Here is a 24,300-nt window from a genome sequence, read left to right on the forward strand (position 1 = left end):
CTTTGAAAGCTTGCCTCCGCCCCGCTTGGGTGCTTCGGAGATGCAAAAATAGGGTCGGGGATGCAGTTGATCGCCGTGCATGTCTTATGGTAACCTATGACGACGTTTGATTTCTGGTTCTACTTATAATTAAAACTGCTGGTGCCTAATATACGCCATCTCTATATTTTCTAATAGCCATTGGTCGAATGTTGCACATATTATTCATTCAAACCTTTTCAAAAGTAACACATCGCTGGTAGTCTTAGGGTTACGACAGCCAGGTTCTAGCCCATCACAGATCGCCCAGAAAAAATATGCTTAATCTAAATAAACGAATGTAGTCCCTTGAATAATATATAATCTTATCTTATAAATATTATCACTGGGTGATTTAGATCGAACAATTAACTAGTCAACATTACGAGGAATAATCAATGTTCGGAGATGCGATCCCCTGACGGCATTCGATGAACATATGTGCACCAGTCTGTTTGAGAAACCCAAGTCAGATATTTCAGTCATCAAAGCTGTTTATACATGCATGTATTGGTGATATTAATTCAATGCTTCTTTTGTATATATATGCACCTATTGGTGGATTTTTCTTAAGATAATATTCGCTTGTTAAATGATGGCCAAGGCATCCACTAGAAATCAATTGGTACCTCGGATATGTGACGACGCATCACCGAGAAGCTTACTACTGACCATTGAAAGCTGACCGATGAGCGATAACCTCGAATTTTCATTGTTGCCTTGAGCATAAATATGCACATATGTATGCCTCAGTATTTATACTTGGAGTAACTCCATTAGAACCATCATATTCATTCCCCCCCGACCCAGTATTCCTTTAACCAGGCAAGGCCGTATAGTTTGTCCTTTTACTTTCTGCCTCAATTAAACGAGCGCCACGAAGCCATAATGACTGCCTCACCACCCGCTCCATCCAAGTCGTTTCGCATCGGTATTATCTGCGGAAGCCAGCGAAAACCTCGTGTCGGCGATCAAATCACGGATTTTGTCCATGAAATTATCAAACTCCACTCATCCTCTATCAACAACACCGCCACTTTCGATTTTGACTATATTGACATCGAGACTTTGTCCTTGCCCTTTTACGATGAGCCAGGTATTCCGTCGAAGATAACATCACCCGAGGAGTATGCTCATGAGCATACACGTACCTGGTCAAGAAGGGTGGCAGCTCTGGATGCCTTCGTCTTTGTAACCCCACAATATAACTGGGGAATTCCGGCAGGGCTTAAGAATGCCATTGACTTTTTATATAATGAGTGGAAAGGAAAACCAGCTATGATTATTAGTTACGGCGGACACGGTGGGGACAAAGCTGCTTCATCGTTGAAGCTCTGTTTGGGGGGGGTATCGACATGCAGATAGGAGACCGAATGGTTGTCAACTTAAGCTTCCCTAGCAGGGAGGTGCTATATAAAGCGGCAAGAGGGGAGCAACTAAAATTAGAGGCTGCGAAAAATGATGGAATCTGGAGTTCAGAGAGAAAACGCATTACTGGTGCCTGGGATGAAATGGTCGGTATGTTGGTGTCGCAAGGAGTTGCCAAAGTTGCCATGAATGTATCACAAAAATTGAAGCACATTAAACTAGCACTTCAGAAATGATTTAAATAATACCGTTGCAGAAAAAAATTTTTTATCGCGCAATAACAGTAGCTTTAAAGTGCACTAGTTCTCCATTCTCAGCGGAGAGCCATATATACATATCGCCCATCATCAACATATAATTCCTATTCCAAGTAGTTTGAAACCCCAAAAGGATAGCCAATTTCGTACATGGGGCGACATGCAACTTGAGAATTACGATTTTTGAAAACAATCACCTTCACGTTGTGTTCGGTGATATTCAAATCGGAGAAACTCGTTCAAAGCGGCTAAGAGAAAGCAGCTTGGGAGGATTAAATTTCTTCTACCCCGAACTTCGGTAGTCACACATCTCGTATATTATTGAGTTTGCAAATGACAGATAAGCCAGAGCTCAGATTTTCTTGTTGAGAGCAACAAGATGTGTGCAATAACTCGTCTAGCCCCTTATCTTAACGGATGCGGAGAAATGATGATCCTTCTCCGGTCATCTCGGTCATTCCCGACGCTGCGGAGATGTAGCATCACCGAATTAGTTGGTTTCTTCCAACCAGAAGGCTGCTGGGCCACTGTTTCTTGGTGAACTAGACTTATCGTAATTCCGAGTCGAGATGCCGGAAGCCAAATCATGTGACCACTGTCGCTCTCGAAAGGTAACAGCATTAACCGGTCATCCTATTATACTTTGATAGTCTCTGATTTTATCAGGTGAGGTGTGATGGTGTCCACCCTCGGTGCGGCGCCTGCGTGAGGCGCCAGCAGAATTGCGTATACGGTCGAGATTCTAGGTTCAGGCATGGAATGCGCCGCCGACGGAGAGCTCGCATATCCGAACTGTCGGCACGCACCTCAGACCTGATTTCAGCACCTGGAGAGGCGGAATATGAATCTAGAGTTGATTTTCCGCGTCCTCCGTTCCTTTCCAGCCCACTAAACTCGGGGTCTCCGGCAACATCGTATCTCGATGATGCTTTATTGGTGGTCGGAGACGGCAATTCGACCAACGCTTGTCCTGCAGATCTTGATGTCTTACCAACTAAGGAATATGGGACTGTTCATCCAGCAGCGAATGAACATCACGAAAACGGCGGTCAAGCGCATAACAGCACAGAAGGGCACTCTACGCAAACCAAGAGGTGTATTCTGGATTATTTTCGCAATGTATATTCCTCCAGCTCTATGTTGGCAATGCCACTAGATTCATCTGCAACTGAAATTAGAAAGGCACGTCTGGTTTCCAACGCGGCCTTGAGGCGACAACAGGAATCGATGATACTCCAACCTGGAGGACCGTTGCTCGATATTGATTTCGATAACGATTCGGATTCGGCTTTGCATCTATTGCGTTTGCACTGGAATAGAATTGATCTACCTCGCCTTGTCACTTACAGGCCTGCATTCACCGACAGCCTGATCAACGGGGGCCCTTATGTTAATAAGATACTTCTGAACGGTATTTATTATTCAAGCTCGGTAATCAGTGAGAGCGAGTCGTTTCTCTATGATTCACGTCACCCGAAATCTGACGGATCGAGCTATTATTCTAAATTTTGCGAGCACCTTCGCCTGCATCCAGATCAACCAAGTTTTGCAACTGCCATGGGTTTGGTTATTTGCGCCACATCGCTGCTTTCTCAGGGGCTCACACACGAATGTATGGAACTTTATGGCAAGGCCCGCCGTATGTTTGTAGAATTAGAATATCAATTGCGTGTGGATACCAAAGAAATTTCTCCCAACTTTGAGAAATTGTCCGCTGAAATTGAAATGGAGATGCTAAATCGTCTGCGCTTTGGCGTGTTTGCCCTCGATACCTTGATTCGTTTATACATCGGGCCTTTGCGGACTAGTCCAATACCAATACCTCCTTCAGTCGAGCTTTTAGACTCTTTTGAAGAGCTCGAAGAGTGGGTGCCCTATGTTGCCAGCCACTACCCGTCCCACCTCTCCATTCGAACATTTAACCCCTTACCCACCCGTGCTGTCTCTATATTTACCGCTCAGATTCACTTGTACCAAATATTTTCCGATTTTCTACAAACTTTTTTCATCGACAAAGATTTCACGGCCAATGAATATGCATCTCGTTGGGTATCAAGAGAAGCTCTTGAAAGCCGACTCGAGTCATGGAGACTAGGACTACCTTCTGACCTTCAAATAGATTGTGTTCAAAGTCGAGATTTTTCACCTCATCATCTTGATCTCTTGTAAGTAGGAAACCCCTTTTTTCTCATCAAATACCTAACGCCATACTCAGAGCAAGCTATCATACCTTGAAAATCCTGTTACAAAGGCCGTTCCTAGAACAGGAAAGTCTCAGAGCTTTGCTAAGCGATGAAAGCCGTATCTTACTCGAAAATATATGCAATGAAAATGCTCTGGAAATCTGTCGAGTACTCACAAAGTATAGAGAAACTTTCTCATTTCAAAGAGCATCATTGATAACTTCATTCTCTGCATATACAGCCTTTGTAGCCTTGAAAGAACGTTGCCAATCAGATCGAACTTCAGCAATTAATAAGAACGCCGCTTGGTGTAGTATGTTTGAGTTACAGCTGGGACCCAACCCAGGTCTTCAGAAAGTTTTGACGAGCCTAAGTAGCTTACCGAACTCTGAAATAAGCTCTGCAGCACTAAACTCTCGCTCTGACTCAATAATCCAAAGACAAAAAACAACCGGCCCTGCGGTGTACGATCCAATTGATAATGAACAGCCCAATTCTACTAGCAGTGAAAAGGACTTAGCGGAAATCACTGAATTTGTGAACTTATGGTGTGCAGACGGGGATGACTGCTCAGCATGGATGCAAGAGACCCTTGAGATGGCGACATCAACTCCCATTTTGTATGATACACTGAAAGCCATTGCCAAATTATATTTTGGTGAGACAACGAAAAACCCGGAGATGGCAGATATCGGACAACAAGTGTATATAAAGGTCCTAAGATGGGTTCACTCCGAGCTCAATGATTCCAACACCGATACGAGAATTGAGCTTTTGATCATCGTTGTGGTTCTAGCTATGCTCGAAGTCAGTGAAAACTATTTCATTTTGTTTATGAACTTTCTGATCAATGTATAGTTATACCGACCTCGTGGAGAAAGCTCCATGAGTCAACATTGGACTGCCTCACTTGCTATATTGGAGCGAAGAGGACCACTACGACACACAACTGGTATTGCACATAAATTGTTCGTGGATCTGAGATATCATTGGGTAGGCTCCATCTCATCTTAGAATGCAATTTAGCAATTACTAAAGCTATATGCATCTAGGCCATTCATTTTTTGAGGTCGCGACGATCAAGCTTTCTCTCCCAAGAAGAATGGAAAACCCTGCCCTGGGAGAAACCGGACAAGAAAGACGCGCTCCAGAGCTTGTTAGATGAGGTACTCGAAATTCCTGCACTTTTGGAGCAATTTGAAGAATACAAGTCACTTGTGGCATCCAAAAGCTTGTCCTCTTCTGAGGACCATATTATGAAAGAAGCTCTGTGGGCGCGGGCCGATTATATTCAAACTCAACTCAACCAGTGGAAAAACTGTTACGCTGCCACATACCCCCATGGTTCGCAATTTAAAGTTCCAGAAGCGAATTCCATCCCCTCACGACCAGCTTTTCGCCGTTGGGACTCGAAAAAATCGAAAATTGTCACTCCAAATCCCATCTTTTATCCCAGCTCAATGCTTGCTGTGAGCCTTTGCTTATATAGCACAGCATGTTTGAAGCTGCTCGAAGTTCGATACCCAGAAAATTTATCCAAGCAAAATGAACGGTATACACTTGCCTGCAACATAGTACTCAGCGTTCCTTACTTTTTCCGTTGCCGTCCAAATACGCTAGTTCTGAGAGTAATGCATCCACTGCGAACAGCCTTTGATCAATTTGAAGAAGGATCCCCGGAAAGAAAGTCCGTGAAAGAAATATTTCGCTTAGTCGGCGAAACTCATCATTTTGTCCTCTTCTCCAGCCAGGTAGGGGAAGAGTCTGAAGAGGCTACGCATTCCCCGGGTTCTGTCTAGTAGTTTACCAAGAATCATTGAGCCATTCACATGTTCTTCTTTCGGATTGTTTCGTTACGAAATATCCTCTAGATAACATCAATATTCATGACTATCGCCAAAAAGAGATCGAAAGGCTCCATTTTCCTTTTGGCTCAACTCCTCGAAAGTCCCCATTTCTGAAGTCCGTCCTTGATCAATCACCACAGTCGAATCTGTGTTTATAATAGTCTCCAGTCGGTGTGCTACCACAATTACGGTGTAATCTCGATATTCTTCAGGAATGGCCCTCTGAATAAGCCAATCTGTTTCTCTTTGTCAACACTACTCGTCGCTTCATCAAGAAGAACCGCCTTGCCACGCGAAGATCATAAGAGAAGCGCGTATGCCAGTGAGAAGAGTTGATGTTGACCCTGAGAACGAGGGGAGTCACTTATCGGTGGCGTCGAGATCGAAACCAGATACAGAATCGTTGTACCACATTACGCTCAGTTCGAGCATCAAGAGCACTGAAAATATCATCTAAAAATGATAGTTTCCAATCTAGAATACACAGCACGAGCAGGTGCCTATTGTTAAGGCAGCTGATTGGTCTAACGAGAGCATACGAACAAACCTGGAATACACACAACTCGTTTGTTTCTGACCTCCCGAAAGAGAAATACCTCCCTCCCAACAAGGTTATTATCTCCCTGTGGCAAGTGTTTTATATCTGTTTCAAGGTCGCAGACATAAAGAGCGGTCTGGTACCATTTCTCGTCCGTGGTCTCTGATCCTGGAGGGCCAGCAATGATATTTCGAATCATACCATTTCCTAACCACGGAGACTGGTCACAGAAAGCAATTTGTTTGAATGAGGTCGATATAGAACCACTTTCTGGTTGAAGGTCTCCCAGAATTGCTCTAGCAAGAGTACTCTTGCCGCTGCTAGTTACCCCAGTACAGAAGACAAACCATCCACGCTCGATTTTGAGGTTGAGATTTTCAAACCCGGATGAGGAGCATTAGTCGGACGTATAACTGCATTTCGAATCAGAACTGCGCAGGCATTTTCCTCTTCATCTAAAGTAATGGGTGTTATGGTGACCTGAGAATCCATCTTCCGACGAGGGATATGAGCAAACAGGCTTTATCAACATCCATGAAGACGGTCTTGAGAATTAGGGTTTGACTGGCATCAAGTGTGGTGATTATTCAATGGATCTGAATGCAGAATGTGAATTTTATCGCAAGACTATCAATTGATGTTCCAGTTTCAGTTCCATTGTAAACCAGCATTTCCTACCTCCTACATCGATATACTATTTCGTTTCTTGTTTGGCATCTTGGTGATTGTGTCCCTTTAGATAATATAGATGAATGGCCAATAACATAGAACCACCATAGCTCATCTGCACAGTTATCTATACGGAATGCCACCCGGATAACATCGGTAGATCCTGACATGTGCAGCTCGTGAGATTAGTGTATGCTCCTCCCTAAGCATAACAAGCCGGTGGAGACGGCTCTTTGCGGGGAACCCCCACAGAGAGGAACAGGAGAATCTGCAGCGACAAGCAAGAAAATGCGCAAGAGAAGCTGATTCAGTTTGGTGATGAGGGTGTAGAACGGAGACCACCGCGTACTTGTATACCACAGGCAGTTCAATGAGCACGTGAATGGTGATACCTTAATCAGAGTCCAGGTGGATGGCACTTCTACCGCGGCCTCAGGCAGGCACAGTGGAGCAAGCGCCCACAGCGGTGTTTCCCCTCATTTAAGACGGCACGCCTCCGCACAACTTGGTTCTTTTGCATCTCAACTCTCAGCATCATCCTACGCGTCCTGCTTGGTTCATGCACTCATGCAGCTGCTGAACTGAGCCACAACCGTCGTGAGGCATTGAACCTCACAAAAAAGATCCACCATCGCGCGGCCATTATTCACAATCTCTCGACGCAGACCGCCGAGGTACGTCTTCGGTCATGGAGCTGCACCGCCTTCTCGGTGTACCCCCAACCCATCTCCTGCGCAGGAGATGCGTAAATGGAAAATGGCGACTGAATAACCTTTCGTCGCGATATTCTCGTGGTATATTGACGCAGAGCTATTCCCGCGGTCCCGATGCGGTACGGATCGAAAATGTTCCCTCATTTTACTGTATAACGAATGGACGTGTTAATTACCAGGACAAAATAGCCGCCATTGATCGAGAAGACTGTTCCAGAGCATTTTGAATCGATCGTACGACGATTCGGTGATCGAACAGCGTATGTCTTTCCCAATTGGATATTTAGTCAAGACTGCCAAAATGAACTATAATCTTATTCTGGATAGTGTTGTCTCCCGACACCAAAATAATCGACTTACTTACGATGCGCTCGATCGGAAAAGCAACCAACTCGCTCGAGGGTTATTATCCATTGGGGTTGGAAAAGGCGAACGTGTCGCCGTCATGTTGGGCAATTCCATCGAATACGCGATTGTGGGTGTGTTTTGTCGTCCTCCTAGCCATTGACACTCATCGTTCTTTTCGCTCTAGGCAACATATGCTCTATTCAAACTGGGTGCCATTTTGGTGCCCCTCAATCCTTCCTTCAATGCAAACCAGGCTGTTTCCGCATTAAGTCATCTCGGCGCAAGCCATTTGATTATCAGCACCGAAGCAAATTTACCAAGGCGGGCACCTCGTGATAACACCCCTCTAATCAAACATATTGCACCAGATCTACATGCAGCACATTTATATTCGGAGATTGTTCCGACTCTCAAACATATAGTCATTGTCGACAACTCTGCTGGCCGGGTTGACACCACTGCATACAACTCACTTACCCCCTTCTCATCCGTATTATCAGACCTAACCGCCGACGGGGAGCCTTTGCCACCCCAAAACCTCTCGCATGACGACGTTGTCAATATTCAATTCACATCCGGGACTACGTCCATGCCAAAAGCGGCGTGTCTCACACATCGATCAATTCTCAACAACGGTGCCCAGATCGGGGATCGAATGCTACTGACCGAAAGAGATATTGTCTGCTGCCCACCCCCTCTTTTCCACTGCTTTGGATGTATACTTGGTTACATGGCAACGGCAACACACGGCTCCGCCATAGTATTTCCCTCCGAGTCATTCAACGGTCTAGCCGCCCTTCAAGCCGTACGTGAGGAGAAGTGCACGGCACTCTATGGTGTACCGACAATGTTTATCGAGGAGTTAGGCCTGCTAGAGAAAGGCGAGGTGCCACATGATGGATTCCAGTATTTGCGAACTGGTATTGCAGCCGGAAGCAGCATTCCCGCCGAACTGATGCGAAAACTACACAAGATACTTAATCTCACCGAGCTCACTATCTGTTATGGGATGACCGAGACAAGTCCGGTATCCGCAATGACTACGACAGATGATCCTATAGAGAAAAGGATAAATACTGTTGGCCGACTCATGCCCCATGTTGAAGCAAAAATTGTCGACCCTTCAGATTATAGTCAGATATTACCAGTAGAATCCAAAGGCGAACTAGCCGTGAGCGGTTACCTGTTAATGAAAAAATACTGGGACGCTCCCGAAAAGACAGCCGAAGTCATGCTGGCGGACGAAACTGGCAAGATCTGGATGCACGTACGTATCCCTGTACCTAATAGTCTCCAACTCAGAAAAACAGCTTTATACTGACTAGTTAATAGACCGGTGACGAGGCAAGCATATCCCAAGATGGCTATATCACTATTACAGGTCGAATCAAAGACCTAATCATCCGCGGTGGAGAGAATATCCATCCTCTTGAAATTGAAAACTGTCTGCTAGCTCATCCAGCTGTATCTGAAACATCTGTGGTCGGCGTTCCAGACGAGAAATACGGAGAAGTCGTTGGTGCTTTTGTAGTTCCGACTTTTACTCCGGGGGAACCGGGAATCGATAAGCAAGTCCTCACTGAAGAGTTGAAGACTTGGGTGAGGGAGAAGTTGAGCAATCATCTGGGTATGTTTTTCTTTGCTTTTCTCTTCAAGCTGTCACAATTATGGTCATTAGAGAGAGGGGAAAGAGCTAACTTGTCATATTTGACAGTGCCAAAATTTATCTTCTTTTTCCCTAGTTCCGATGCTTTCCCAAAAACTGCCAGTGGAAAAATCCAGAAGTTCAAGCTTAAGGAGACTGCTATTGAATTGTTGAAGAATCAATGACCCGAGTTATGAAGCTCATTGAATATTATACATTTCACGATGTTAATGGCACCTACGAAATCTATCCACAATGTAATTTATTTATAGAAGCTTGAAATACACCTAATTTAATCAATGTGTGAAATAAAAACAGGCCCCTAAATGTCAAGGTGGCCCTTTAAGTACAATTTAACAACTCAAATGCAGAGTAAATATATATAGTAAGATTCAGGCTTAAAATCGACGACCTTGCCCACTTTCACGTTCTAGGTGGTGGAAGATGATGATGGATCTTGGCCACCTTCTTCCGAGCATCCTGTGTACTAACACTATCAGAAGAATCCATCGGAGCATTCGGGTTAGCCACATGGCTAGTTTCAGGGCTACAACACTCGATGTTCTTTATCCACTGATGTCTCAAGACCTCATCGATTGTAATGCGCATGTCTGGATCCGGATGCAGCATTTTCAGAATGATTCGCCGCAACCTGCTGCTCGGCAATGCTTCGAAAGCTTCACCGCACGAAGGATATTCTGTCTTCGTGACTTTACCACGGGGATTCCTCAGCAAGAATTTATGCCAACCCGCCAAGAATTTGCTATAGCCAGGATCTTCGGGTTTCGCGGCTTGCCATGGGATACCATGAAAGAAAAGCGTTATGCACACAATCGCGCACGACCATACATCGAGAGAACGCGGATCGTAGTCACCTGTTTCAAGTTAGAGAAAGCTTCGGTTAGATGTATCGAATACGTACCATTTTCCGTTAGGACTTCCGGAGAGATATAAGGTAAGCTGCCACAAACCCCTGACGAGCATTTGCGGTTCTCATCCATAGACTTCCCACACTGCCCACCGGCAGCTCGCAACCCAGGATGGATACCTGAAAATACTTCCGAGACACCGAAATCGGTGATCTTGAGATGCCCTTCAGATGTGACTAATAGATTTTCGGGTTTGATATCGCGATGTGCGATACCATGCTGATGCAAGAATGCTACACCTCGTAACAGTTGCTTGAAAAAACAAAGATTATCCTCTTCTTCAAGATAACCTCTTTGAATCAATGAGTACAACTCCCCATGATCGCAATACTCCATAACATGATACCATCGTCCATGGCTCTTGCAAAGACGAATGGTTTTCACAATATTGGGGTGATGAAGGCTGTTGGCAATGCTAAACTCCGACTTGATCTTTTGTCCATATTCTCTTTTATCTTCATGTCGGCCGCATTTTCGGAATTGCTTAACAGCATATTGAACACCTTTTGAACCACCTTTCCTGAAAAAAATGCGCACAGTAGCCGTTGCACCCTTTCCAATCTCTTTCCCACATTTTCCTGGTATCCTACTTCCACTGCAGAACTCACGGCTAAGTTCGCAGGAATCGACAATAAACTCGTCCGGCAAATTAGTGCTCAGTCGTCGAGATTCAGATCCAGCTCCCACATTCGCAGGTATGACAAAAGCCGATGTGTCTCTATGCTGGAGAGTATGGCCGACTGATGGAGGCCGGATCAATTTCTTGGATAATGGTTGCGGACGTGGGAGAGCGGCAAATTTAATTCTGTCTCTGAGTGAATGGAAGTGTGAGACCTTTTTTCTAGAAGCCGAGTTCCCGTAGCTGCAAGCCATGTCTGCTTGTGGTACGCACTCTGAAGAGCAAGACAGGATTGCGGAGTTCGATCGTGGAATGTCTTGAGACTCTTGGGATTGCTGACCTGACCCTAGCCCTTTAAATGTACTTGCTGTATCATGTCGATGCTGGGCACGGCGGAAGAAGCTCCGTATCGAGGATGTGGATTTTCTAGAAAGAGATGATGAATTAGGCGTTTTAGAAGCTGTCATTAGACGAATATCATTATTGGGTGATGACTCTTGAGACTTTGACTGCTGTGGGAATGAAGTATGAACCATCAAGGGCTCTGCACTTGCGTAATATCGCCGACGGAGTCTCTTAGGTCTGGGTAAAGGGCTGTCAATGATCTCCAGGCTGAGGATCGGGCACGAGGGTACAGCTAGGGTCTTTGAAGTGTGGATTGCTCCGCACGCAATTGACTTCGGGTAAACTTCAGATGGACCGTCTGGTGATGTATCATTCATTTCATTGTGTAACGCCAGTGGATTGGCACTTTTTGAGTCATGTTGTAGACCCAGTGGCTGGGATGTGGTCATGTTCATGAAAGGACCATGTAACATGTTGATGGTTGTAAGGAACGATTGGATGTGAGTCAGAAAGGATTATGTGATTTAATATAGACTGACATGAGAAACAATTAGATTACATGCCAGGTGACGAAAATGTTAGAAAGAGTACAATGAAATCGAGGGAGGGTAGATGCTTGACATGAATGGAGAAGCAGAACGGGCACCGTAGTAATGATATACTGCGGGCCGAGATTGACAGGCCATCTGTGGGGTATTGGGGATTGTTCTTCGCCTTTTTGACAGGCCCAGCACTCAGGAGGGAGCTCATAAGAATGGTTGACCGTCGAGCAACAGCGCTGATCAAGAGCTGTGCAAAGGCGCCCACCGCCAAGAACGCCAAGACAATTTTTTTTAGAGAAGAATGATTCTCTCACAAGAAGCAAGGCAGGCTGGGTGTAAACCTATACTCTCATACTGGACGTTGTACTTGGCTACTACCTTGCCCGATCTACTTACTTCCTCTCATCGAATGAAGCGTGATGTTGCGACTTCTGACACAGGCTTACGTGGCTCTCATCAGACGACCGCGGGTAGCATTGCAGAAAGCGAAGAAAGCTCCCCAGCACAGTTGTGTCAGCTTGCGTGTTGTGTGGCTGGACATCGGTGCAATGGACACCCGTGCACAATAACCCTGGAGGTCTGAAAACTGGGTGCTGCGGTCAGCGTATTGGTGTATGATATGGAACGACAAAGCCAGCAGCGTGTGGCTTGCCAAGGCTGATCGTACAATCCATTGCAGATCAGGGGCGAACCCCCGCGGGTCAGCATAGCCTCAAAATAGGAACTCATGGTTGCTGTGCGAGCAGAGGCCGGCCAGTGGTCCCGGGCGATCGTCCGCTCGGCCCGGCAAATACGTGCAATAATACCAATAACGGGCTTGCCAAGGCCAATAATGAGGCAGCCATACACCGTGCGGAGCCAGCACACGCAGAACCAACTGGGTAATAGCTAATAGCCGTAGGTAGCAGACATTCTCGGCGGTGGTGCGTAACCGCCAAGACGCTCCGCCCAGCATTCCTCCCTTCCTGAGCCCTTTAAGTCAATTTGGCCTTGGCGTGGAGAGCCAAGACCAGCCGAGAGGCGGAATCCTCTTTAGTTTTTATTGAGGCACTGCTTGCTGTGTGCGCTACGTGTTGTGCAACCATACGCTCTTGTCTGTGACCAGGTTTACTCGTTTACCAGGAATAAATCGGAGCAGCCCGAGAAAAGGTAGGGAATTGGGCAATCCCCGGCTTTCGCTTGTACAAGAATGTTATTTTCAGAGATACCACGGAGAAGGATGTCGGTTGTTCGTCAAACGACCACAGGGTTGCTGTCGTTTCTGCTTACGCTGACTCGGTCAGATGTGGTCTTTGCAAAGCCGAGGCATCAAGCCATCAGCACTTCAAAGGGATTCCTTAAGCCCTTAAGACTGTGAGCACACCGGACATGTGGAATGCGTCGGAAGACTGCATTCTTCTCCGTTTTCTGCATGAATTGCTGCCATTCTGGAGTTTCAATCCATCTGCGCCAGGCCGTTTTATTTTTGAAGCTAGCCAGCAGCAAAGTGTCGTGCATTTCTTGCCGCGACGTTCCTTTGGGACGTCCTGGGGGGGTCATTTCGACTGGAATGGTCTCGAAACGAGTAACGTAAGGGCTGTTATTGGCGTGCTCCTGCACTTCTGCTAGAAAAGTGTCCAGACGATGGACTTTCTCGCTTGAATGACCATTTTCGGTTTTCGTATCCAAGCCCGTCGCCGGAGACTCCAGATTGTAGGACATCTGCGAGGCAAAAAAGTATATAATACATGACAGTGGTTTGCCTTGCTCACGTCGAGTTGTCTCGCTTTCCTCTACATCTGAAAACTGCCGAGCTTTGTCGAACAACATGTTACCAGTCCCGTCTTTGCTTGTTTGCTACTCTGTAATAATGTCGAGCGATGTCAAGAAACTGAGAAGTCAAACAGAATATTCGACAAGGTAAGTATGACGTGAAGCGGTTCTTCCGGGACATCCTATTGTACCTCCTCGTATCAACCGTTTCCCCGCAATTCGTAGTTCAAGGTTCGCCACGACCCCGCTCGCAGGATGGGATCGTACAAACCCGGGTTAGTCGCTGGTTCGCTGCTCCTCACTATGAATGTAGGCCAAGGATGGACTTGACTTTTGGGTTACAGTCTGTCACAGCAAGTGTTTGGAGTTTCGCCACTCCGAGCCAGCGATGCAACAATGGGTATCATGCAGCCTTCAAAAATCCTGTATCCCAGTCTCGCCTGTCAACTGATTTGTCGCATTGCGTTGCTCCTTACTCTCGTCAAGAATCCATTCGGGTTCCTCCTCATCAAAGTACCGTTCCTGTGCCTCATTCCAGTCGTCATATTCATCATTTTCATCGACATTCTCGTAGGCAAAATCGTAATCGGCCCCCTTGAGAAAGCGCATTTCCATTTCCCATCGCCAGCGCTTCTCCCCTTCTTCCTTGTTGGAGGGTATGTCCTCCTTGTCCTCTGCCACTATCTCGCCATGAGGGCCCTGTCTGTAGCTGAGCATCGCGTTTGGGTCGGGATGGGCAAGAGCATCCATCTTCGCTTCGGACCGTAGAATATCGGCTTGTAGTATGCCTGAGAATCCTTTGGCGCGCCCCTCAGCCTCTCTCTCCGCAGGACTCTGAAAGCGCCTGATCAGACGATCGTAGAGCAAGGGGTCTAAGTAGCTGCTGTTAGTTCATGGCTGCTCGATCCGAACAGCGGGGGGTGTAATGAGAATAGGGCGCGCGGACCAGCCATCTCGAGATCAGCAGAGAAATACTCTGGATGCTGATCGAGGTACCGTTTCCGACGATTCTTGGCCTGTAGAGAAGGTGGCGGTTTCAGCGCAGGCGACGTCGACATCGACGGCTGTACCGGCATTGTGCCTTTCAACTTGCTCTGGGAAAGTCCAGTGTCGGATGGGAACAAAGGCATATCGGCGTTCGAGACGTGCCTCGATGATGGGAGCTGCAAACCAGCTTGGTGGAAGGAGGAAAACAATCATAGAAACGATTGTTTTAATGGTGACATGGTTAGTTATCGTGGCGGGCGATCGACTTAGCGCAGTGGGGTGCCTAGAGCCGCGAACCGTCCAGTGTCAACAGTGTCGCAACTACATACTACGGGGCTCAATGTGAGACGCTGGCGGCGACAATATCAATTCTCCGTGTAGGAAGTGCTGTTCAACTCGGGGCCACAGTCACTGCAGGTGTGTTCGTGATATCCTCCAACCCAATCCATGCACACTCGACACCGCCAACCAGCACAGATAGACCTGACCATCGCGCTGGCGCCTTAAGATGGCCAAAAGCAGTCCCGCCAAATCTCCAGCTGGCCTGAAGACAACCTTGCAGACAGGAACAGAATTAGCCAGTGCTTGGAGCAATCCCATACGAGCCGTAGTGCTCCTTTTTCTTGCTGCGGCCTTTTCTGTGCTATCGCAACTTGCTCTGGCGCCGGTTTATGGGTCAACACCAGCCCACGTGTATCATGAGGTTCTATGTAACATCGCTCTCGTGGCTGGGCTCATTCTGAAGTCCCATTTCCCTCAATTGTTCCATCACGATGAGAAGCTGCTCCCGGTGCTACTTTTCTCTATACCGAACATTCAGTCTGTTCTTTTCCAATACAGTTCCCATCTTGGAAATCCGTCTGGCCCGTTGCTGACTGAACTTGTCACCACCGCTCCGTTGCTTCTCCTTTCTGGATCTATTGCATCCGCTTTTATTGGCTCTTTAAAGCTGCAGCGCTATGGATCATCCTTTTGGGTTCCTATTGTCGGAGCCGTGTTGTTCAAGTCTGCACATGACACAACGCAATCCACGGTACCATTATACCTTGGCTCAACCCTGTTCTTGACCACATTTGGACTGCAGATTGTTCTTGCGGTTCTTTATACTGTGATTATTTCCCCCAAGTTGACATGGTTGCTTCTTGCACTACCATCCTTGCTACTTTCCCTAACAGTAAATGTACACATGCCATTTGAACGCACAGCTACGAGACTAAATTCCACACTACATGAGAGCAATTACAGTCTTGTTGACCGGCAGGAGTCTTTGACAGGTTATATATCTGTTTTGGATAATATGGAAGTTGGCTTCCGAGCTATGAGGTGTGATCATAGCCTGCTAGGAGGAGAGTGGACTCGCCGACCAACAGGCTACAATCCAACGGCATCAGACCCGATATACGCCGTTTTTACCATGCTGGAGGCGGTTAGGCTGGCTGAGTCGGATAGTGATTCCCCCAGGAATAAGGATTCGCATAGCAATGCTCTAGTCATGTGAGGATTTTTGAACGAATTTAACTGCGGCAATCTGCTGACTGGTACATAATGCAGTGGACTAGGGATAGGCACGACGCCAGCAGCACTGATTCAACATGGTGTTAATACCACCATTGTCGAAATTGACCCAGTTGTATACAAATTTGCATTGCAGTATTTTCACTTTCCGGAGAACCACACTGCAGTTATCGACAATGCTGTCACTTTTGTTGAAAATGCACGACTGCAATCGAAGCAATACGAATACATCGTTCATGATGTATTCACCGGTGGCACAGAACCAATAGATCTGTTCACACTGGAATTCATGCAAGGATTGTACGCACTTCTCAAGGAAAATGGCATTGTGGCCATCGTAAGTAGTTCTCGCCTCCATTCAAGTTGCTCTAGATATCTAACTGAAGGGTAAGAACTACGCGGGTGATCTCTCCCTGCCGAGTGCAGGCTTAGTTGTTCGCACAATAAGAAGTGTTTTCCCCCTGTGTCGCATTTTCCGCGAAAATGGATCGGACAAGTCTGACTCCGACCCTCTGGGGTTTACTAACATGGTCATCTTTTGCAAGAAAACATCTAAAGAGCCTCTAAATTTTCGGGCCCCGCAACCAAATGACTACTTAGGTAGTAAATCTAGGAAAGCCTACATGTATCCTCAACATGAAATCAACCCCAATATATTCGGCGCCGGTGACACAGATACAAATCAGCAAGTCTTACAAATCGGCAAGACGGAACTGCTCAAGAAATACCATACGCAGAGCGCCATTGGCCATTGGAAGATTATGAGAACTGTGCTTCCTGCCAAAGTGTGGGAAAACTTCTAAATACTATTGTTTATATATCCACTGCCATTATAGCTCAATGCTCACATCACTTATCTGACATTTATATCCAATCTCTGGTTGGTCATTCTAGAATATACCCTTCTCTTCAACAGTAAGGTTCTTCCGAATAATTTCAATGTCGTGATCTTCAAATCCCAGCGCTTTCTTCACATATTCCTCCGGTCCACCATACTCCCCCTCGATAAACTCCAACGTAGCAATCATATTCTCTTTTCGAGCCGAAATCATCCTCAATACCCCAGCCCTATCTGTATCCACCCCCATATCCGCAACCACCTTCTCAACAAACACAGCCCTAATCTTCGCATCAAACGCTATCTCCGTAAGTGCATACTCCTCTGCGACAACGTCCCAACTTTTCACTCCTGCCACAAGCAGCAAAAGCGCAATAACGACCCCCGTCCGATCTTTCCCCCCCGTGCAATGCACAAGAAACGGCTTGTCTGGATGGTCACGCACATGCTCAAAGATCGTCTTGTACGCATCCGTTCCATCGCGGAGGATCTCCGAATATGCAGCTACAAATCCCTCTGTGCCCTTGTCGGACATATAACACGCATACCGGTTCGCTAACTGCGCCGGACTAATGTCTTTCTCCGGGAAAACAGGCGTATGCAACACCTTAACCCCCTCCATTGACGTAAGCAATGCAGATGCTGGGTCCTTTCGCAGCTCGGCGTTTGAGCGGAGATCGTAGATTGTGTCTACCTTCAGATCCTGCGTGAGGGTCTTGACGCCATTGGCTGTAACACGCGTAGGGAGACCCGAACGAAAAATGAAGTTTCGTCGAGTTGAGGATGCCTCTGTGATGGGGTATCCGCCTATGTCACGGAAGTTGGGGATACCATCAACTTGGATGAAAGGAGGAGAGGGGACAGATTGGGATGCTGCATGTGCTGCTAAGCCTGCACTAGATGTGGTGGAGGAAGACATTGTTAGTTTCAGAGCAGCTAGTTAATAGTTGACTGCTTATACAGTTGTGTCTATGTTAGGAAGCGAGTTGCGAAGGCTGCTGCTTTGAATGTTCGAGAGTTCAAATATTGTTCCGGGAGGCTGCAAGCTAGTTGGTGAGCATCATCTATGTCACTCAGTTCAGCGATTCTATTCACCTTAGTGCGGGGTATAATTCATATTTCTAGGCAAAGCTGCGCGAATACGAATTCCTGAGTTGAGGTTGCCCAATATTTGACCAGGGATAACACCTGCGAGAATCACGACAGCGAGATCGATCAATGTTGGGGACAGTTCGGTGACCTGGATGGTCAGTTCTGGTGAGTTGCCGAGGCATGAGATCGCACGGCTGGTTCATACCCGGGAGAAATGCCCACATAGGCAATTTAGCCCTAAGTAGAGACCATGAACCTCAACATCGAGCACAACTAGGATGTCCATTCACTATCTTATGTTCAGACAGTAATTTATTCTCAATATAGTGTCTGGTTGGTTAACTGGTGTGATCAAGATCAAAAAAAAAAACACGCTAACAAAACGTATACACGAAATTTTGATAAATGATACTAATCAGAAGGGTATCATATGGTATAGGGTAGTATAGCTACAAAAAAATTTTTAATAACATCAAATTTAGAAATCCAGGACTCCGGAGAGATTTGCATAAAACGGGTCTGTAGTTGAAGGGGTTTTTCTCCAGCCAGCAAAGCATAATTATTCAAATTTAGTACTTTTGAGAGCCGAACCTGAAGGCTTAACTAGATGACCCTGGGGCAGGGCTGCTGCGAGGGCTGCCACCGGGCTTTTTGACCAGTCCAGCAAAGAAGTTTGCGAGTGCTTGGTTGTGTGCTTTCTCATCTGCAGCTGTAACTGGGGCAGCCTCCTTCTTTGGAGTACGGTTGGCCTCTCGTTCCTAAATGGTTGTCAGCGGATATTAGGGTGAAAGAGCTGTACAAACTGACCTTTAACTTCCTGAGCATATCATCGGCATCGACTTGTATGCCACCCATGTTAAATTGCACAGGCCCAATGTGTTCATTAACACGTCCAGACTCCTCGAGATCAGGAGACATATCCAATTGCTTAGGAATCTTCATAGCCGCTCGATCCTTCTCATCCTCTACTTTGAGTTGTTCCAATACTTCATTTTGTTGGCTCAAAAAGCTCTGCATATCTTGAGTCTCAATCTCAATCTGGTTTCGGTCTGTATGTGGGTTGCTGCCGGAGGTTGCTGAATGTTGTTTTGGATCTTTAATCGTTTGCTCGTATATCACTACAGCACTCGTTCCGTCTTCAGCTGCAAGCGCCGAAGGCTGAGTTCCTTCACCCCCAGCGGGGCTGTTCCCTAACCACGACGACTCTTGGACTTCAATAGACCAAGCGTCGCCGACACCCTCAATATCAAACCCTTCTCGGATGATACGAATCTTACCCCACGAGTCCCAGTTTGCAGGCACAAGAATCTTGTCACGATCGATTACATTGTGCTTGAGCGACTGTCTTTTCAAAAGTGAATGTATACTTAATGTTGAATGAATCAAACTCTGTAAAGAATTTGCAAGGAAAGGTGTTGTGTAAATGAGTGAAGCGCCGTCTAGTTCAATCAGCGACAAGTGTCACAATATTCAAAATTGGGAAGAAACTCACGTTTAAGGAGAATAGTCCTCATAAATTGAAGAATGAAATCAAATTCTTCCTCTCTCCAACCGTTCTCCTTTTCCAGCTGTTCTATTTTGTTGGCCTGGATACCGTATTAATAGGCTAGATGTGTACTCAACAGGAAATCTCAACTCACCCCTTGGCAAACGACACACAATGGGATTCCTAAACCTTCATCCCACTCTCCTGGTCCTAAGGGTATTGTCACTGGCCCTCCAGAATTCGTCACACCTGGTGCCGTGGAAGGGTCAAGCCCTCTTTTCTTATCTTTCCATTCGCTCATAATTTCTTCCATCACAATTTTTGTCTCGTCGTCCAATGTAATCAGTACGGACCGTAGAAGGCGAATCCATTCACGCAGTTGCCGCACCCAGGTCCACGGGGAAGACCAGTCAAGCAGCACCACGACTAATGTCTCTGGGATCGATTGCGGCGTTAGAAGAGGGCGTAGAAGAGGTGCAAATGTGGGTGAGGGATCGGATAGCAGGTAAATAGAGAGGCGTGCAAGGATATCTGCTCAAGCGTATTAGCACCTCTAGTCACGAACGTCTTTTGTAGGATCATCCAAAACTTTACCTTCTTGATCGGCGTCGAGAACATCCTGATATGTGTAGCCTAATGCAAATTCGTTGGCAATAGGCACCGCCTTGCCCCTTCTTCTTTCATTCGGTAATTGAGGATCTGATGCGTCTGACGAAAGTGTTTCCAAAAATTCTCTTTGGCTTTCAGGTGTGCCTCCTATAGAGTACTGTATTTAGCATTTGCCGCAGGCATGCGAAGACCAACACCGAACGCCAGCTGAGTTACCTAAAATCACAATATTCTTCTCCGGTAATCGCTTCCCACTGGCAACATTATCCAGCATCGAGGACCAAATATTCTTTTTGTTGCCATCCTTGCTGGACGGCCGGCTTCCCGGGCCACCAGAATTCTGGGTTGCGGTAGACATTCGCGACCCGATTCCAACCATGTTCAGAACAGTTCAGACCATATCCAAAGAAGAGAACAACGTTACAGAATACTAGATCGAGAAATGCGTCCAGTTCGAATGGCGGAATATCGAATCCAAGCGCAGTCCGCAAATTATGGAGGTCCGCGTTCAGGGGAGGTGAACAAAGGCGTAGGGACTCTGAGGAGTCAAAATCGCGCAAGTATCCGCGATGGTCATACGTCCACAACCACAATAATATGGGAAAGCAAACAGAAGATGGCAGCTGAGTGACTAGGAGAGGTCGCCTAGCAAGGTAGTTGCAAGCGTTTGCTCCGTAAACAGACAGCACTTATTAGACCCGTTGGTTCCAAACGGGTGGATAACTGGTGGGCCGCCAATAACGCGCGCTTGTGACTGGCAGGCGAAATCACCAGCCCTGCGCCTGCCTTGACCCTTGCCCTTCCCTGTCAAAAGCTTTCAAGCTCTATACACTGAATAATCCTCGAAGGAGATCTTTGCCCTTGGCCTGCAATAAAGCATCCATGAATTCTATTCGTCAAATTCAGGCGCTCAACAAGCGCGAGCTTGAGAATGCAGTGTGAGTTCTTCCGATTCTTTTTTATTTTTTACGCAGACTTCCCATACTGACAACGGTGCTTTTGCAGGCCACCCGAAGCTTCATGGCACGCTGACTACCGCGATACGGCTTACATATATATCGGGGGCCTTCCATTCGATCTTTCGGAAGGTGATATTGTCTCGATTTTCTCACAATACGGCGAGCCTGTCAACGTGAAACTAGTGCGCGACAAAGATACTGGCAAGAGCAAAGGGTTTGCCTTTCTCAAATATGAAGATCAGCGCAGCACTGATCTTGCTGTCGACAATCTCGGTGGCGCAACAGTAATGGGCCGTGTTCTGCGAGTTGACCACACACGCTACAAAAAGCGAGATGACGAAGACGAGGAAGACAATGTTGCTATAATGATGGGGCCGGCTGGCAGGGATCCTAAAGATGACACCGATACTGAGAGTAAAGAAAAGAGGCGCCGAAGGAGGGGATCTAGTCATGCAGAGGAGAGGCAAAGACCTTTGCTTAAGGAAGAAATAGAGCTTGCCGAGCTCATGCGTGGTCACGATGAGGAGGATCCGATGAAGGAATACTTAATTCAGGAAAAGAAGGAGGAAGTTGCTCGAGCATTAGAACTGTGGTCTAAGAGCCAAAAGAAACACCGCCGGCCAGATGATGATCGCGAACGCTCTTCTAGGCATAACCATCATCGTCACAAGCGAAGCGACAACAGATCTCGGTCCCGTGAAAGATCTCATAGAAGCCGGGATGAGAACAGTCGCCGAGAACGGAGCTATCGCGATCGAAGATGAATATTACAGAATGAACATGACCTCGCAAATTTTTGAAGACTTGTCAAAAAATGATTCATTATCCCCATGAAAGGGTGTGTCTTGCTATCCCAACAAATTTCAAGAAATCACACCACTAGATAGCGGATTCACACAAGTTTCATTCACAACAGATACCACAAATCGTTGGTTGCGCAAACAGTCAGTCTACTGCGGTCGCGCCTAGTCTGTTGGGTCGCTTCGGTTGCATCTTAGGCCATCCCGACAAGCCTTTGATGAGGCCCAAAGTCTGTGTCAGTCGGTCAGACGTTGCTCTCACCACAGTGCGGTTCGATACGACGGTCCGAGAAAAGATGGGGTTCCATGGTCAGCGCTGTGCAAAGACACGTGAGAATATCAAATATCAAGTCAGTCAGGAGCACTACCGGGTCATCCACCTCCCAGATATCGCTTCCAGCCTTCTCTTATACAAAAGCGCTTCCCGCCTTCGCCTTCACGTATAACAAATTTTTCCCAACGACCCTCTCGACCAGCACTAATGACTAAGATTGTTTGGTCGTTAATCCAACCAAGGACACCTTTAGACGGCTGTCCAATAGATGATCCTAACGGGGGGATATATGGCGCCCCGCTTGGAGATTCCTCGCCGATTTCAAAGTGGGCATTCGCAAATGAATATATATCAGAAAATACACGAGGAAGCAAGGGAATTTTGCCCAATATCCCCCATTTCTGATTAACTCCATCCTCAGAAGGCGACGATGGAGATTGGCTTCGTCGTGCTAGTGCTCGTGGATGCGGAAGATCAAAGACATGGAGAGTGGACTTATCTGATGTGACTGCTAAAAGTGTGCTAGAAGGCGAAATTGCAAGAGAGAATATCATGGCATGGTCCACCCCCCGTCGTAGTTCGGCAATCTTGGCGCAGTTGCTTGTAGAGAATACTCGTATCAAGGTACCCTGATTTCCATTAGTAGAGGTCCCAGCAGGGTATTATTAGAACCTACCGCTTCACTTGCTGTGGCGAGAATCTCGCCATCTGGGCTCAACACCATAGCTCGAAGGGCAGAGCTGTGTGCTGGAATAATGCTGACGTTCCCAGTCTCTAGCTCGACCAACTGAACTTGGCCACCAGATCGACCCGGGAAGGCCAAAAGCTTCTTTCCAAGACATATCAGGCCCAGCGGGTTATCCGATGTTTCAAAAACAGAAAGTTTTTTCGGGGGTGTAGAGAAAGCGAAAACATGAATGCTGTTGAGAAGCGCAACAACAATGCGTGACTTGGATAACCGTACGCGAAGGACGGAGGTACGGAATTCGAGTGTGATCACGGCTTTCTGTTTGACGTCGTCCCAAATGACCATCTACCAAGAATCTTCAGTTACTTATGCTACTACTATTCGAGCTCAGATAGATAGTACTTTATTTTGTGGTAGCTTTGGTTGCCTCCCGCCGCCAACGATTGCGAGGTAGTTAGACTGTCCTAGCATTTCTGCGAGGCCGATGCCTGCATTGAAATCTTGAGGAACGAAATATATCAGCACACTTCCAGCCTTGACAATATAATCGCTAGATCTTGTACACACCTCGGGACACTTTCAGCTCACATGGGTCCGCATTAAAAACTGTTTGCGACACAGTGTGAGCTTCTGTTTACTATGGGCGGGGTATGACGGCTTACCGCAAAAGCCCGTGTCCAGACCGACAGAGAAACAGCTACAGTCGCTGTTGAAAGTGGCTGATAGAGACACGGGCCCTGTCGAGTCATCGATGACCTGGCGAGTGTTCATATCGCTGCTTCATGCGGGTATAGAGTTGCGAGTCGAGAGGTGCCTAGAAGTTTAGATAGCTAGCGGCTGCGGAGACGCGGACGGAAACAAGCTATGGCTGCGATATCAAGTGATCCCACACGCCAAGGCTGTGGATGCAGGCACCATGCGGGTGACCAGGACAGACAATCGGAATCTCAGAGACGTGCTATCAACAGCAGGATGATCTATAAACAACGGCGGGTACCATCTTTATGAGAGGTGAGGTGCTCGGAGCCCGCTCGGCGCCATAATTGGCCAAACACACGAACAGTGGACACGCAGCCAAGGCCAGCCCTGACGCCTAGACAGATGCAGCTTATACGGATGCCGACTGCTACAAATGAGAATGTATGCCAATCGATATTGATCGTTAATGATATTCATGAGATCAATCGACTCTCCACGTGATCAGCGGCGACAGCCAATCAGCGGGCGCAGATGCAGGCGGCCGTGGGCGTGACGCTACGGCCAACACTAAGCTCTTCTC

The 24,300-nt window shown here is 46.9% G+C and overlaps 12 protein-coding genes across 12 annotated transcripts; 5 read left to right on the top strand and 7 right to left on the bottom strand.

Annotated features, from left to right (window-relative positions):
- Window positions 1–906: 906 nt before the first annotated feature.
- Window positions 907–1,622, top strand: BGW36DRAFT_394618 (flavoprotein-like protein; the record flags this gene model as incomplete). Its single annotated transcript, XM_046217933.1, has 4 exons — window positions 907–1,365; window positions 1,387–1,394; window positions 1,418–1,536; window positions 1,609–1,622. 4 exons carry the CDS (start codon window positions 907–909, stop codon window positions 1,620–1,622), a joined length of 600 nt encoding a protein of 199 aa, XP_046075188.1.
- A 526-nt stretch (window positions 1,623–2,148) lies between these two features.
- Window positions 2,149–5,375, top strand: BGW36DRAFT_404733 (uncharacterized protein; the record flags this gene model as incomplete). Its single annotated transcript, XM_046218942.1, has 6 exons — window positions 2,149–2,254; window positions 2,310–3,808; window positions 3,859–4,633; window positions 4,685–4,819; window positions 4,879–5,295; window positions 5,316–5,375. Exons 1-6 carry the CDS (start codon window positions 2,213–2,215, stop codon window positions 5,373–5,375), a joined length of 2,928 nt encoding a protein of 975 aa, XP_046075189.1. The 5' UTR covers window positions 2,149–2,212.
- Window positions 5,376–7,589: 2,214 nt separating this feature from the next.
- BGW36DRAFT_371614 (putative AMP-binding enzyme) lies at window positions 7,590–9,896 on the top strand. Its single transcript, XM_046215393.1, has 4 exons — window positions 7,590–8,068; window positions 8,126–9,208; window positions 9,274–9,568; window positions 9,656–9,896. The coding sequence occupies exons 1-4, from the start codon at window positions 7,856–7,858 to the stop codon at window positions 9,769–9,771; spliced, it is 1,707 nt and encodes a 568-aa protein (XP_046075190.1). The 5' UTR covers window positions 7,590–7,855; the 3' UTR covers window positions 9,772–9,896.
- Window positions 9,897–10,009: 113 nt separating this feature from the next.
- BGW36DRAFT_290739 (kinase-like domain-containing protein) lies at window positions 10,010–11,856 on the bottom strand (the record flags this gene model as incomplete). The annotated part of the gene is made up of 2 exons (XM_046210780.1): window positions 10,010–10,461; window positions 10,509–11,856. 2 exons carry the CDS (start codon window positions 11,854–11,856, stop codon window positions 10,010–10,012), a joined length of 1,800 nt encoding a protein of 599 aa, XP_046075191.1.
- An 813-nt stretch (window positions 11,857–12,669) lies between these two features.
- On the bottom strand, window positions 12,670–13,153 carry BGW36DRAFT_105910 (uncharacterized protein). The gene has a single exon (XM_046209198.1). The coding sequence runs from the start codon at window positions 12,974–12,976 to the stop codon at window positions 12,734–12,736; it is 243 nt and encodes an 80-aa protein (XP_046075192.1). The 5' UTR covers window positions 12,977–13,153; the 3' UTR covers window positions 12,670–12,733.
- Window positions 13,154–13,329: 176 nt separating this feature from the next.
- Window positions 13,330–13,830, bottom strand: BGW36DRAFT_394621 (uncharacterized protein; the record flags this gene model as incomplete). The annotated part of the gene is made up of 1 exon (XM_046217934.1): window positions 13,330–13,830. One exon carries the CDS (start codon window positions 13,828–13,830, stop codon window positions 13,330–13,332), a length of 501 nt encoding a protein of 166 aa, XP_046075193.1.
- A 178-nt stretch (window positions 13,831–14,008) lies between these two features.
- On the bottom strand, window positions 14,009–14,972 carry BGW36DRAFT_105955 (coiled-coil domain-containing protein-domain-containing protein). The gene is made up of 2 exons (XM_046209199.1): window positions 14,720–14,972; window positions 14,009–14,645 (listed from the first exon to the last, which is right to left on the bottom strand). Exons 1-2 carry the CDS (start codon window positions 14,901–14,903, stop codon window positions 14,188–14,190), a joined length of 642 nt encoding a protein of 213 aa, XP_046075194.1. The 5' UTR covers window positions 14,904–14,972; the 3' UTR covers window positions 14,009–14,187.
- A 92-nt stretch (window positions 14,973–15,064) lies between these two features.
- Window positions 15,065–17,084, top strand: BGW36DRAFT_371622 (spermine/spermidine synthase family protein). The gene is made up of 3 exons (XM_046215394.1): window positions 15,065–16,254; window positions 16,312–16,612; window positions 16,668–17,084. Exons 1-3 carry the CDS (start codon window positions 15,269–15,271, stop codon window positions 17,076–17,078), a joined length of 1,698 nt encoding a protein of 565 aa, XP_046075195.1. The 5' UTR covers window positions 15,065–15,268; the 3' UTR covers window positions 17,079–17,084.
- A 2-nt stretch (window positions 17,085–17,086) lies between these two features.
- BGW36DRAFT_336071 (protein-tyrosine phosphatase-like protein) lies at window positions 17,087–18,493 on the bottom strand. Its single transcript, XM_046212956.1, has 2 exons — window positions 18,209–18,493; window positions 17,087–18,152 (listed from the first exon to the last, which is right to left on the bottom strand). The coding sequence occupies exon 2, from the start codon at window positions 18,030–18,032 to the stop codon at window positions 17,166–17,168; it is 867 nt and encodes a 288-aa protein (XP_046075196.1). The 5' UTR covers window positions 18,033–18,152; window positions 18,209–18,493; the 3' UTR covers window positions 17,087–17,165.
- BGW36DRAFT_336072 (dynein family protein) lies at window positions 18,490–21,081 on the bottom strand. The gene is made up of 6 exons (XM_046212957.1): window positions 20,517–21,081; window positions 20,286–20,447; window positions 19,846–20,222; window positions 19,698–19,791; window positions 19,013–19,644; window positions 18,490–18,963 (listed from the first exon to the last, which is right to left on the bottom strand). Exons 1-6 carry the CDS (start codon window positions 20,677–20,679, stop codon window positions 18,805–18,807), a joined length of 1,587 nt encoding a protein of 528 aa, XP_046075197.1. The 5' UTR covers window positions 20,680–21,081; the 3' UTR covers window positions 18,490–18,804.
- A 101-nt stretch (window positions 21,082–21,182) lies between these two features.
- Window positions 21,183–22,023, top strand: BGW36DRAFT_355974 (uncharacterized protein; the record flags this gene model as incomplete). The annotated part of the gene is made up of 2 exons (XM_046213704.1): window positions 21,183–21,238; window positions 21,306–22,023. The coding sequence occupies 2 exons, from the start codon at window positions 21,183–21,185 to the stop codon at window positions 22,021–22,023; spliced, it is 774 nt and encodes a 257-aa protein (XP_046075198.1).
- A 408-nt stretch (window positions 22,024–22,431) lies between these two features.
- Window positions 22,432–23,792, bottom strand: BGW36DRAFT_290216 (putative phosphatidylinositol 3,5-bisphosphate-binding protein; the record flags this gene model as incomplete). Its single annotated transcript, XM_046210744.1, has 5 exons — window positions 22,432–22,962; window positions 23,010–23,366; window positions 23,424–23,521; window positions 23,589–23,627; window positions 23,684–23,792. The coding sequence occupies 5 exons, from the start codon at window positions 23,790–23,792 to the stop codon at window positions 22,432–22,434; spliced, it is 1,134 nt and encodes a 377-aa protein (XP_046075199.1).
- Between the last annotated feature and the right edge of the window lie 508 nt (window positions 23,793–24,300).

Source organism: Talaromyces proteolyticus (genome assembly GCF_021365285.1).
Source record: "Talaromyces proteolyticus strain PMI_201 chromosome Unknown BGW36scaffold_3, whole genome shotgun sequence".
NCBI classification, from domain to species: domain Eukaryota; kingdom Fungi; phylum Ascomycota; class Eurotiomycetes; order Eurotiales; family Trichocomaceae; genus Talaromyces; species Talaromyces proteolyticus.

Excerpts from the sequence above, each read along its gene's own strand:
- BGW36DRAFT_336072 (XM_046212957.1), bottom strand. The coding sequence starts at position 20,679 with ATGGTTGGAATCGGGTCGCGAATGTCTACCGCAACCCAGAATTCTGGT. Across the intron at positions 19,645-19,697 it reads GAGGACTATTCTCCTTAAAC|ACGGCGCTTCACTCATTTAC; the intron begins GTGAGTTTCTTC and ends TGATTGAACTAG. Across the intron at positions 18,964-19,012 it reads ATATGCTCAGGAAGTTAAAG|GAACGAGAGGCCAACCGTAC; the intron begins GTCAGTTTGTAC and ends ACAACCATTTAG.
- BGW36DRAFT_371622 (XM_046215394.1), top strand. The coding sequence starts at position 15,269 with ATGGCCAAAAGCAGTCCCGCCAAATCTCCAGCTGGCCTGAAGACAACC. Across the intron at positions 16,255-16,311 it reads CATAGCAATGCTCTAGTCAT|TGGACTAGGGATAGGCACGA; the intron begins GTGAGGATTTTT and ends TACATAATGCAG. Across the intron at positions 16,613-16,667 it reads AAAATGGCATTGTGGCCATC|AACTACGCGGGTGATCTCTC; the intron begins GTAAGTAGTTCT and ends CTGAAGGGTAAG.
- BGW36DRAFT_105955 (XM_046209199.1), bottom strand. The coding sequence starts at position 14,903 with ATGCCTTTGTTCCCATCCGACACTGGACTTTCCCAGAGCAAGTTGAAA. Across the intron at positions 14,646-14,719 it reads TGCTGATCTCGAGATGGCTG|ACCCCTTGCTCTACGATCGT; the intron begins GTCCGCGCGCCC and ends GCAGCTACTTAG.
- BGW36DRAFT_371614 (XM_046215393.1), top strand. The coding sequence starts at position 7,856 with ATGTCTTTCCCAATTGGATATTTAGTCAAGACTGCCAAAATGAACTAT. Across the intron at positions 9,209-9,273 it reads CTGGCAAGATCTGGATGCAC|ACCGGTGACGAGGCAAGCAT; the intron begins GTACGTATCCCT and ends ACTAGTTAATAG. Across the intron at positions 9,569-9,655 it reads GAAGTTGAGCAATCATCTGG|TGCCAAAATTTATCTTCTTT; the intron begins GTATGTTTTTCT and ends CATATTTGACAG.
- BGW36DRAFT_336071 (XM_046212956.1), bottom strand. The coding sequence starts at position 18,032 with ATGTCTTCCTCCACCACATCTAGTGCAGGCTTAGCAGCACATGCAGCA.
- BGW36DRAFT_105910 (XM_046209198.1), bottom strand. The coding sequence starts at position 12,976 with ATGCTGGGCGGAGCGTCTTGGCGGTTACGCACCACCGCCGAGAATGTC.